Below are 12,947 nucleotides of genomic sequence, written 5' to 3' on the forward strand. Positions count from 1 at the left end.
AGCAGTGTGTTTAAAAAATCTGAAAAGAAACAGAAAGCAAAGATAGTTGAATATTTCTATTTGTTCAAAGTAGAAACTGAATGACAGCTTGTTATAGACAATTTGCACTGGGTTTACATATGCTACTGTAATGTGTTTTAGTTCCATGTAACATCAGAAAATGATGTCATATTACAGGAAAAAATGGAAAAAAATGCAAAAGGGAAGACTGTATTATGAGCACAGGCTCACAGGCTTTTTATGAGCTATCTAAAATAAATTACTATTCACATTTGTACATGGCAAGCAGCAGTAGCTGCTAACCCCCCTGCTGTTAAATAGTATGATACTGACAATGGTGATTGATGACTGATTTCAGAAGAAAACAATACTGGCAATGAAAGTTTCTTGGGAATGGGCTCTTGCTCTGGCTGAAAGTCTCCAGTGACTTGTAATCACATTTACAATAAAATTTAGTCAAGAATTGACAAAAGAAATATTGTCCTCTATCGCACAAGATTTTAACTGGTGCTAAGCATGGGGCTCATAATTTAATATTCCAAGTAAATTTATTGTGGAATGTTTTGCTTGGCAAAGAGTGAGTGAATGTCTATATACAATGGAAAGTGTGTAGAAACCCTGTATATTTTTACCAGTATCTTACTCAGTCATCCATAACACTCTAGTGCAAAAAAATTGTGCATTAACATTTTGCAATATAACGGCTGATTGGGAAATTGGTAAACTGCCCTATGTATGAGATACACTGTACGTTTCTTTAATTTTAGCAAGATTTCAATGGTAAAGCATTTGCAGGTGTATGCAATCTCAAGGAAGGTTGTCTTCTCCTTCAAGAGAGCTTTATTTCTTCAGAATATTCCCGGGGATAATCTGTGGTGCTATCACTTGTCACAGTACTCAAAGGATTTATCCAAGTGCCCAGAAGAATGCATTGAAAGGCATCCAGCCACATACAAATATGAAAGTCTGAGGCATTAAATATGACAAATTGGCATGACTCGGCAGTCTTCCTTAAAGTGTGCCTTGATTTGAAGCAGATGCAGCCAGGCATTTTGATCCATCTTAAAGAGATGAAAAAATATTCTTTGTCTGATCCCCAGAAGACTGACACGTTTTTACCAGAAAATTTAGCTGCATGTAGGCTGACAGAAGATGTTAAAGATTACAGCAGCAAAGCCAAGAGAAGAAGGGAAACTGGTATATGGCACCAAAGGAATTACTGCTTGTCCATCAGAGGTATGGCTATGAATCAGTCATATTGGGCACTGAAGGCTATACCACTGTACAAACTGTGTTCAGAGTCGTATCAAACCTCACAGCCTTTGCCTCTGTGGGTTTTAAGTTTGTGTCATACATGGGATTTTCAAATGAAGCCTGTCCATTACTGTTTTCATGTCCAGCATACCCATTGTACTGTACTTTTGGTCTTGTTCTGGGAAAAAAAGACAGGAAATTATCATTAGTAACCCTTAAAAAGAAACTTTCTATAATTATTGCAAGTTTTATCTGTAATATTTCCATCCTGTCTACACAAGCTTCACGACTCTGTCTAAAAGTGATAAAAGGAGACCCATAAAAGATGTTGCAGGGACTTAAAATGTAAGAGGAATCTGTCTGGAAGTTACTTTGCATAGCATGAAGAAAGAAAATGAATTCCTAATGGGCAAACTGATGCTACAAAGCACTCAGACAATGAAGGGAAAATATAGGTATGCATTTTCCATTATAAAAATGTCAAAAGAATGACAATTTCATAGCTGCTTGTTAGTGCCAAAATTGGCAGCCAAAAGTAAAGCAACATACAACAAAAGTACAAAGAAAAATCAAGCTGGAACTGATAAAGTTTATAAAATTTTCTGTCAGTAGTAACAATTGTGATATTTTCTGATGACATTTTCAGTTTTAGATTGCTAGTCTAACCATAAAAGAATCCTTACACAGAGTGGAAACACTTATACCAGCTTTACTAAATTAACAACTTACCAATTTACAAATACATATCCTTGCCTTTCTAAAGTATTGATATTAAAATCAAAAATACAGTAACATCTTTAATTGGTGAATTTAATTTGATCATCATCAAGCAGATTCTAACCGACTTCCCTGGAAATTTCAGATTTTACCCACACTAATTTTTACAGTATACCTAGGAAGGCACGTGGACCATCTGTGCAAATGTTCTGATGAAGATCAATACAAATTGTCAATTTAAAAGACTTGAATGGAGTAGATGACTAGGTGTACATAGAAAGATGAGAGTGAGTGGCTCCTAATTAATCCTTTTGATAGCATGTTGGGTTTTAGATGAGATAAACACCCACAGACTTTATTGACTTAGATGTTTTTGAGCAGAGGTAGAGGGAACAGTTCAGTATTTGCTGCTATCAGCTTTTATTACCATTCCAGAGCAGGAAGTTAGCGTTGCACCATTGAAGTGCCGTAACACGTCTCCTGGGTACTCCTAAATCTAAGTCAGTGCAAAGTCAGCCAGCGTAGCTTAAATCAGGCAACTCTTACACTGACATAGCAAGTGTTCAGAATATGTTGCACTGCTAGTGGTAGTAACCTTCATATAAGGGTCAGTAATTTCAGTTATTCCAGATAGGTCTGCCATAGCATGCCTGCTTACCTCCATAAACACTTCCAGCAATAAACACTACTAAATACCTTGACAGAGATTTTACATCTCCAAACATATGTAATCAGATTGATCAAATCCTAAGTAATATTCACATCAGTTTTGACATTTCAATATCAAAGGATACAAAGAATTGTCTTTCAGTATAGTATCTGTCTTTCAGAATGAATTTATCTTTCAGTAACCACTCTTCTATTTTGTACAGTGTTTTGCCACCATGAAGAACATATCAAAACTTTAAGGATATTCACATTATTATACAAAGCTCTGTTAGAACATACTAAGCCAATAATTAAATGAAAAATAAACCAGAATTGTGCAGACTTTCTGATATATCCAGTAAAATGATATCCTATTATATTATATTTTACTACTTTAACCTTAAATCTCTTAGCATCTAGAAGTGTCTAAACAAATACATAAAGGAGGTTCAGTATATCATTTTATACATGTAATTAAAATAGGGCAAGAAAGTCAATGAAGGAGTGCAAAATGTAGATGCTTGGTGCTGAATAAACGTAAAACAATTTAGAAAAAGAATCTCATGATAAAACTTCAGAAAAGGGTCCTTGAAAATCAAACTCTTTTTTAGGAAATTATTCTGGTTTAGATAGCAGATAGGGAAAACTATCACTGGACAGATGTCAGTAATGGAAATTGACAACCTACAAATAAATATGTCAATATTTTCATTTTAGAAGTAACAAAATATGATTAGAAATCTTAACTAGGAGCTTCCCTAAGTGTAAGTAATTAAATATATTTTAATTTTGTTCAGAAAGACTGAGATGCTCTCTTCATTCCTGAAGCAATCCCTGTCTGTCAGATGAAAGGTACAGAAAATGTGCAAAAAAGGTTTAACAATCTTGGTTCTAATTAGATTATATTAATCTGACATAAGCACAGCAGAAACATCCATAAAATTGTCCCCTAAGAAGACCTTCAAATTCTCTGATATAAACAGTCTCTAGGGGCATAACTACTATTGCATCATTGTGGAAATTTCATGTTGTTATTCTGGTCTTTAAGGTAATTTCAAGAAAGTCCCTTCAGAAGTCGCAGATTCTGTTCTCTTTCCTTTGGAACATCCTTTGTTTTGAAGAGAATAAAGGTGACCTAAAATTACTTTACATCAGTAACCTGTCATTTTCTGATGACAATATGACACTGATAACCCCTCTAAAAACTGTGGTTTAATGGAAGGAATTGTTTGAAAATATAAAAAAGGAAGAATATTCTTTGAAAGTTGAAGTTATGAGTAACATCTCCTTTTTCAAGTAGCTAACACATTTAAATTAGATAAAGGTAGACAGACCTGCAATGCTGCACCAGCAGTACCATAAACATTGGGATTACAGCTGCTCGCCTGAAGACTAAGTTTTATCTCTCTTAAATACACATATATTTCTACTAATAGAAAACTGAATCTCCGCTGCTCATGTAGGACCTAACAAAGTTCATACAATAAACCACAAAATGTACCCCTATGTCACAATACAGTTTTATTAAATTTTTCTTAGAGTTTGCCTCCTCTTTCTAAGAGCAAAGTGACAGCAATGTTCCCTTTACATTCCAGCTCTTCGCTCAATCTGAATGCCTGTGCTTTCATGCTGCTGTTTAGGCTCCCCCCATTGCAGAACAGGAGCTATCTGAGAATGCAGACCTGTAGGCATCAGAAAGGCATTTTACAATAACATGTTCTGAGACAGAGTTCACAGCTCTTCCTGAGCAGTTTTTTTAACAAAAGGCTATATTACATTTCAAGACATGTATCATTTTAACTGGAGTTCACAAGTTCAAGCCCCACTGCAATTTCTTTTTCCCAAATCTAATGCTGAGGTAGGTAGACAGTCCAGTCCATCATAGGGCAGCGGTGGACTTCAGTTTGTCTACGTGATTTCTTATGATCACAAAATACTCTTGGTATCATGATTATAAAACAAAAGTTTAAAAAGTATGTTATTAAAAATCAGCATTTCTGTTAAACACCGTTTTGCAAACTGCAGATAACACAAGGAGCTCAGAGAGTATTGTAGCTGAATACAAAAAAGTAAGAATTGTTCCAGAAAGCTCTAGCCAGACAGCGCTCAGAATGAGCAAATGTTCAAAAGATAAATAGGTATCAGCTTTTAAAACAAATTTCAGACAAGCTGGTTGGATTTATTTTATTATCTAATGACATATAAAATTTTCATATGAGCTGAAGTGATGCCAATTCTAGTAGTATCCACTAGCTTATTCAGCATGTACTGTAAGTAGTCTCATTATGGGCTGTTCCCTCATGAGATTTATGGATTTTTCAGCTTGTATAATTAATACTCAAGCATTTTGAAAGAAGCAGCATACATTCAATTTAATAAAGCATTAAAATGAAAAAAATAAAACATGTGACCTGAGATTTCAATCTGATTCAGCCTAATGAACCAAGAAGGTTGATAGGTCTTAGTGCCTTTAACACAGTGACTCATTTTTCTAATTGTTCACCATTAAGAACTTCCCTGCACTGAACCCCTTCGTGGGAATAATTGGAACTATTTGTCTTTCTAGAGTAAAGATATTCTTGAAAGCTTTAGCATTGTGTTCTCTAGTTACATTTAACTATCAAGCTTAAAACAAAAAGCTTATGAAGTTACTGAATAACATTTACAATACCTGTGTTTGTAGAGGTAAAATGCAAACCCTGATAATATTAGAGCAAAGAATGGTACCAGGATGGCAGCTGCAACGGAACTGCTGTTTGTACCGTAGTAGTGATTTGAAAGGTCTGTGTCTGCACTTAAAGGACCTGAAAAGAAACAAAAAGGGCAGAAATAAATTTCCCGGGTTTTCTATCTCACACTTCTCTTTTTATTCAAGAATGAATGAAAACGGTGTCTTGATAAAATAATTCTATTTAAAAACATGAAATAAATAGCATGCAGTATCATAGTATAAATCTTGTTAATACCACTTAATAATGTATCAATAACTATCCAACTTATTTGAAAACTGTATTCAGCAAGTAAAATAATTATGAAGTACACCTCTCATGAGTCACTTATTTAATAAAGTTAAGCCATATACCTTCTGCAAAAAAAAATTATTAAAACTGCAAAAACTATGCTATGCCTGCAGTCTTAATATTCAGCTTAAAAACAACAAGCAATGTGAGACCACAACAAACATGGAATAGGAAGGGAAAACTGAGGTAACTGCAATAAACCCCAATGGTTCTGTTTGGCTCAACAGCACTCCTGAGTGTGTGCACCTATGTGCGTGTCAGGGCTGCTTTACAACCCCTCTTAGAGGTGATGTAGAGCCTCTGGCAGTGGCAGGTGTGTTTACACCGGGATAAAACTGAGGTGCAGAGAATGCAAAGGCAGTCACCTGGGGCATAGCCTCACTGGGTTCCTGTTGGGGACAAGCAGATAACCCGGACTGTAAGGCATTTTGCAGAACCCATTCTTCCATCGGTATAAAGAAAGACATTGTTAAATTGCTTAAATAGGTGGCCAACTTGACAATTCAAATTATGAAGGATTAAAAATAATTTTATAGTGAAAAATACAGAAAATTTTTATAGGAAGAAAAACATATTTTAAGAGCCAACTCCATGTTGCCAGTTTGAACTCACAGCTCTTCAGAGAGCAATATATAGATTCTATCCAAGGAAGAGAGGCCAGGACAGAGGGAAAGCACAGCAAGGATGGGGCTGCGACAGATATCCAGGCTTGCTATTCTGGGATATTTTTCCTGATGCTAGTAAAGAAGAATAGGAGACATTGGTGTTTACCACTCCGAAATGTTCCAACCCACCAGTACACACTGTCTCAAACGACACGACTCCCTCATTGATGGCAAGTATCAATCAGTCTTTTTAGGACTCCAGCACAGACCAGTTACATAGCAGTGACACAGCCATTGCCCTGCTTTCAGCAGTCTACTAAAATCTAAGTTGCAAAACTGAGAAAGAAGCAAACAATCTCCTATGGTTTCTTGCAGTTCAAGCTCAATGTGAAAGAGGAAGGAGGTAACTTTTTGTTCTGTTAGATATTTTTAAAACCTAGATGTTTCAATTGCTAATATTGTAATACATTTTGTGCAATTCATTATACAAAATGTATTAAATCCTAGGAAGTAATCAAGTTCCCTTTAAAGCTAAGACAGCCCTCCTAGGATTTTCAGAATTGCCAGATTTGATCACTAAACATGACAAAATACTGTACTTCAATGTTTTTCACTGCCTTAATTTTCTGTCACATTTCAGACTTCTGTATACTTCTCTGCAGAACTGGTGAAAGCAAACCTTTTCAAATTAATAACCCTACTGCTGCAGTAGTTGGGATCATGTTATGAGCTTTATCACACTGTGGAGTATCTTAATTAACATTGAACTATTTTAGAGTAGAACCAGTGTATTCTAAAAATCTTTGAACTTTAGTAATCCAATATTTGTCCCAACACTCAAGGTGTGGAAGGCCTGTTGGCATAGTGTTATGTATTTGCATTGTATTGCATATATGCTGGATGTTCTCCAATCAGTCTAAATTAAAGACAGATAGAATCAAGTAGTTACCGCAGTTAAGAAAAGTTTAAGAGATGTTAATAAAAATACTCCCTTGAATTTTTTATTAAAGAAGTAATAGAAGTTGAAAAAACTGCATGCAGTTATCACTGTCTTCTTCCTTTAGTATCACAATCCCCAGCTCTTCTTCCAATTATTTGGAGTAATTAATAAAAAACAAAGTAATGATCAAATTCATTGTAGTCAGCTTATATCAGCAAAACCCCTGGAATTCATATTCTAACTCTTACTTAAAATTCTAACCAAGTACTGAAACAGCCAGAAATATGTATGATCAAGGAACTCTTAATTTATATCTCAAATCTATTACCATGGCATATACGATAGAAACATTTTAATGGATAAGTAGCAGAAAAATTATAAAACATCTAATCAGAATTCAGCTAAAAGAAAACAGTAGTTTGAAATTCATAATAAGCAATTTTTGGTACGAAGTTTTGGTATGGAATTTTTAAAAAATTTAAATACAAATTTTTTTTGTGTAACAACATTTAAAACTAGGCACAAACTTACATTTAGATAATTTATTTTTAAGTTATCTCTGTTTGATAACTGACTCACATTTAATAGTTAGTACTCAAAACTCCTATTGGAGGTAATTGAATATTCTATCTCTCTACAGTTTTCAAAGTACCACATTTAGTGTAACCAAGCTTGAAATTTTTAACTGAGGTTTACAACCTTTAATTGGCATTGGAGAAGTGTTGACCAGGTTCAGACTGTGCATTGGGTGTACTTTTCATTATGGAAGATAAACTTTGCTGCAATTCTGGAAAATTTGAATTTTATTCATGTATGAGACTCAATATTTCAACACAGTCTGGTCTACTTATTACAATCATTTTCACAGCTGTTTGTGATTAAACATATCCTGTTGTAAACTTTGTATTTCTTCTGACAGCATTATCATGATGAGAAATGGGAAAGCCTATTGTACTGCTCTAATTTAGGTATTGATTGCTACCACAGCTAAAACCAGAAAAATGGAAATATCTGCATGCTAAAAGGAAAAAAAAAAAAAAAAAAAAAGAATGCAAAAGATAGTTTGGTTTACTTTTAATTTAAAAAGCCATACTTTGTCAGTGGGAAACGCTATTTAATAGAGGGGTATTCAGTAAGATAATAAAAGTTTTTAAAGATTTCACAGAATAACAGGGGTTTCTTTAGCCTCCAAAACCAGCAGCAGTCAGATGAAGTTCAAATTCTGATAATACACAGTGAAGAAATTATTGCACAAGCTGTGTACTTCTACCCTTTAGACAGTTACTGAGCTCTCTCCATACATACTAAAAATAATACTTTTTGTAAGAAAATATTCATTAGGAGCGCTTCGTTATTGTTGTTTGGAGCCTTCAAATGCATTTTCCCTCTAACCCCTAGCCCAGGGTTTCAACTGCCTGGCATTGGTACAGCATGGCTCACTTTTACTAAAAGAACTGCTGCTGAAGTGGGAGAAGTGTGACAGTGAAAGCCATGCAAGATATGAAAAGTAGAATTACAGGGAGAAGAGTAACTTCTGAGACAAGGACGGTTAGCAGCTCAAGGATTTAAGAGAAAAAATACCAACATGGAAAGCAAGTCAGCAGCTTCCAAGGAGCAACAGAGGCTGGACCTTCTTCACCTGACCACTAACTGCTGGATAGCAGAGACTCTTTGGGGTACCTCATTGGGTATTGATATATAGCCTCATAGCTCCTTAGTTCTAGCTATCTATTTGTGTATTAGCTAATGCACAACTGTTTTGTACTCTGAAGCTGTGAGTATCCTGTTTAGACGTAGAGTTTCACTGTGAATTATGAAAATTGTGCAAAATGATCTGGAGAAGAAGGAGGACACGTTTATAGAGTGAAATTTAAAATTCACATGTCTCAAGATGTTCAACACTTTTAAGAGCTGATCAATTTCAAGAAATGTACATGTATTTCACAGTCATTGATCTAATATATCACAGACAGATTAATTATTCATATTTCATATTCTTGTCTATATTTGTTATCTTAATCTAGACAAGCTAAAAAAGTATTTTGAAGAAAAAAAAAAAAAGGAAAGAGAAGTGGGTCATTGTATTTCCACAGAGGAAATGAGTACAGGAAAATAATCATTTGGTGAAGTAAGTTTCTTTCCTCACAAAGCCACCTTTTCATACAATTTTAAAGGACAGTCCGGACTGGAATGAACAAGGCCAAGATTTTAGAATAAACATCTTCTAGAACTGTAGTGGTGAGGCACAGGCACTCAGCAATTACAGAAACTGAACCTAGCCGCAGACTTGTGGCCTTTAGAGACCAAGTTATTAAAATATAACAAACAAAAAGCCCCCAGAAATGAGTGATTACTTGGCAAAGGAGGTTAAATGATTTGGTGTCACAAGTTGGGCCCCTTAAGCAGGCTCAGATACAGTTCTAATTCTTTTGGCAGACTGATAACAGAGATCTCTTTGCCCTTTGGGTTATTCTCTAAGGCTACAAGCAAACAGAATTGCTTCTGAAAGAGGATAAAAAGTACTTGGAAACAAAAGTTCTTTCTGTTTTTTTGTCATTAAGTTCCAAGACTGGCCATATCCACTGAGCCTGGTCTTTCTCTAGTATCGTGTGATAGGGAATTCTTCATCAAATAGATTGGTCTTTCACACTTAACCAAGTATTTCTCAGTAAATCCTGTTCTTTGAAGTATGCTTGCAGGTGAAGAATTTCATATTACATTATGTATGCACCAGTGCATGCATAGTTTATGCATACTTCTGGCTTAGTGTAAAGGCAGCAAATAATTTAACATCCTGAAGAAACAGAAATATGTTAAGTCTTCAGCTGGAGGACATATGAGATCATTACCTCAGCAGAATATTCATGAACAGAATAGATTTAACAACCAAAGAAAGTTATCCTTGAATATGAGAGAGTATGGACAAATATTATGACCTGTGTTGGCTGGAAATTTGCTGTTTCCTTTTAGCTGTAGGTCCTTCAATAGAGAACAAGCAACCTATAGAAAATCAGTGTCTATTTAGCAATCACATAAAGAAATATTCTAAAAGAGACAGTATCTGCATTTGTAGCAAGCTCTCCGCTGGGATGTCAAAGCTGAAGACGAGAGGCCCTCAGCCTAGGAATGCATGTGTAACTTGGACACTTCAGCTCCTTACTAGCCTTAGGAACATACAAACTGAGCTCCCATATTGCAGCTCTAAACAGTGATACGGACAATGTTTTCCACTACCATAGAATACATCCGCTGGAGAATGCTGTAACTGCTGAATTGTCATTCTGCTTGTTCTTCATTTACCTCCATGAGTTATTAATTTCACTGCTAAAACACATGGATCCAAACATTTATATAGGTAGATGGCAAACCATGGATATCTTTTTTGGCCTGGCTTAAGAAAAAAAAACCACAAACACACACTCCCCAGACAAAACGAACAAACCATACTCTCACTGTTTTGAGGTATCAAAGGCTGCTAAACAAGACAGATGTTTGAACAAATCTTGATGCTCTGCTTTTACAGTGTGCTTGTAAAAATCAGAAATAAAAAGCAGCTTAGATATTACAGTGATAAGGATTACATGAAAGTACAGGCAGACAAATAATCTGTCCCATAGACGAGTTCGCTCTGAAGACTGAAATTGTATTTGGCTTCAGTAATTGGCAGTTCTTAGACTGAAATTCTGAAGAGTAAGGTTTCCACCCCTTGTGACTAAACATATATAGCAATTTGAGAGGTGGCCAAGAGGAGCAAATCCACAGCAGAACTGCTATTACAGCAGTTAATAGAGCACAGAAATACAAGGGAGATTTGGCAGAACTTTAAAGGGCATTGGGTACAGCACCAATGAAGTTAATGGAACCAAGGCAATTTATAAAATGCAGATACAGTCTGCTATAGATACATTGGCTAGGCTGTCTCCTCCTCCTAGCCCAGTACTTTGCTGTATATATACCGTGCTTTGACCACTCTGCAGTAGTTCCAGGATCAGGAAATGCAGATGTCTACACTTGGTATTTGCCCAAACTATTTTATGAGTAAATATTTTATGAGTAAATGTTTTATTAGTTTTTATGACAAAATTATTTTATGAGTAAAATAATGTTTTTCACCAGCCACTGGAGCACTTCAGTCCCTAAATGTAATATATACCTCAATCACTCATTTAATATTTTTGACAGCAAAGTAGAATTCTATCTAAATACATACATATTCTGAAAAAGTTCACCAGCAACAAGCACTCTCCAAATGACACTATTAAAATCAGAGTTGATTCTGTGCTTTTAATGTCCTATATGATTCTGACTGCAATTTATACATTTGAGCAGAAAATGTCTTTCACTGCATGACACCCCTGTTACTTTCAAAAAGACATTCGCAGTTGCAATGGCATTCTATTAAGAGCATCCTGTAGTCATCTCATTAGGTTGGTATACTAGAGAACATGAGATAGTAACATGTTAAGCAGAGTTAAATTGGGATTTGAACTGTATATTTGAAATATGCATATTTCACTATATTTTTTATAATAACAATGGTATGAAATAAACATGCTTAATTCAGCTACATAGCCAAGTCATTTGTTGAATTCACTCTTGCAAGACCCAAAAAGATTATATATATTACAGCTTTATGAATGCATTTACCTTGTCTTTGGAGCATAAATTTTCCAAAGTCTTTTCCATGTATATCACCTTGATAAGTAAAAACCCCTCTTTGAAGCCCTGAGGATACCTAGAACATGTTGAAACAGAAAAAAGATTTCTGAAACAAATAAATAAGAATGTTTAGCCATTTATTTTTCTGACTTACAATAGCTATATGGAGCCCAAATTTTCACTTTTATTCTTTAAAATATTAGTGAACTCTCTATGCTTATACAATAGTTATCGTTTTAAGTTTGCAAAAGTATTAAACAAAGTTTTGAAAGAACACCTGGAATGACTTTAAAATATCTGATATATATTGCTGGGTTTTAAAATTCTTCAACTGCCATACACATAATTGAATTAGCATACAGATATAGAAGTCCACTGCATTACCAGATTTTAAATTATATTCCAGAGAAAGCATCATGAGGCACAAAGGAGAACTGCAAAGAGTAAAATAACTCTCTTTTTCTTCCAGATTAAATGTAAATTTATTACAGTGAACTATTTACCAAACCAAAAAAGGACAATATTTCTAAATGTAAAATTCCCACTCTCATCTAAGAAAACAAGGTAAAAACATGGCAAAATATGCTGATTCACTCCACTTTCCCCTTAGTAAACCAAAAATGCTAATGGGATTGTGGCAGATGGAAGTTTGTATACATATTTTTAAAAAGAAAAATAACGTGTTCTCTACACTGACATCTAGAGTGCTGTATTCCATACTTGTAATATAAAAAGTTGGATAGAGTTATATAGGAAATCACAAATTACTTCAAAATTTAAACTCAGCACGCTTTATCCATAGCAGTCTGGTTACTTACATAACCGTCTAGAGCCCAGTTGTCATTTTCAAACTTGCTTACAAAAATGTCACTAGATCCTTTAATCTGAAAAACTTTCAAGAGCAAATGGGCTTCTTCTTTCTTGTAAACACCTATTAACATTAAAGAGGTAACACATGCCTTTTAAACAATTCTTCAACCAGTTTGTTCAAATATCCTTTCAAAGCTAAGTACATTGCTTTAGAACTAAAAGATTTTGTAGAAAACATTCTGTAATAACAGAATTTTATAACCTGGAAATAACAAGATTTAAAGTGCTGTAATA

General features: G+C 34.8%; 1 protein-coding gene across 1 annotated transcript in view; it reads right to left on the reverse strand.

Moving 5' to 3' along the window:
- Positions 1–1,272: 1,272 nt before the first annotated feature.
- Positions 1,273–12,947, reverse strand: part of LOC104831295 (CUB and sushi domain-containing protein 1-like) — a gene marked incomplete at its 5' end in the record, with an annotated part of 34,149 nt that continues 22,474 nt past the window's right edge. Inside the window, 4 exons of the mRNA XM_010566763.1 lie at positions 1,273–1,432; positions 5,291–5,423; positions 11,832–11,919; positions 12,662–12,774. Of these exons, the coding sequence (XP_010565065.1) occupies positions 1,273–1,432; positions 5,291–5,423; positions 11,832–11,919; positions 12,662–12,774 (494 nt within the window). The remainder of the gene's footprint in view (positions 1,433–5,290; positions 5,424–11,831; positions 11,920–12,661; positions 12,775–12,947) is intronic.

This window comes from Haliaeetus leucocephalus, unplaced genomic scaffold, assembly GCF_000737465.1.
Source record: "Haliaeetus leucocephalus isolate CR32 unplaced genomic scaffold, Haliaeetus_leucocephalus-4.0 Scaffold217, whole genome shotgun sequence".
Classification (NCBI taxonomy): Eukaryota; Metazoa; Chordata; class Aves; order Accipitriformes; family Accipitridae; genus Haliaeetus; species Haliaeetus leucocephalus.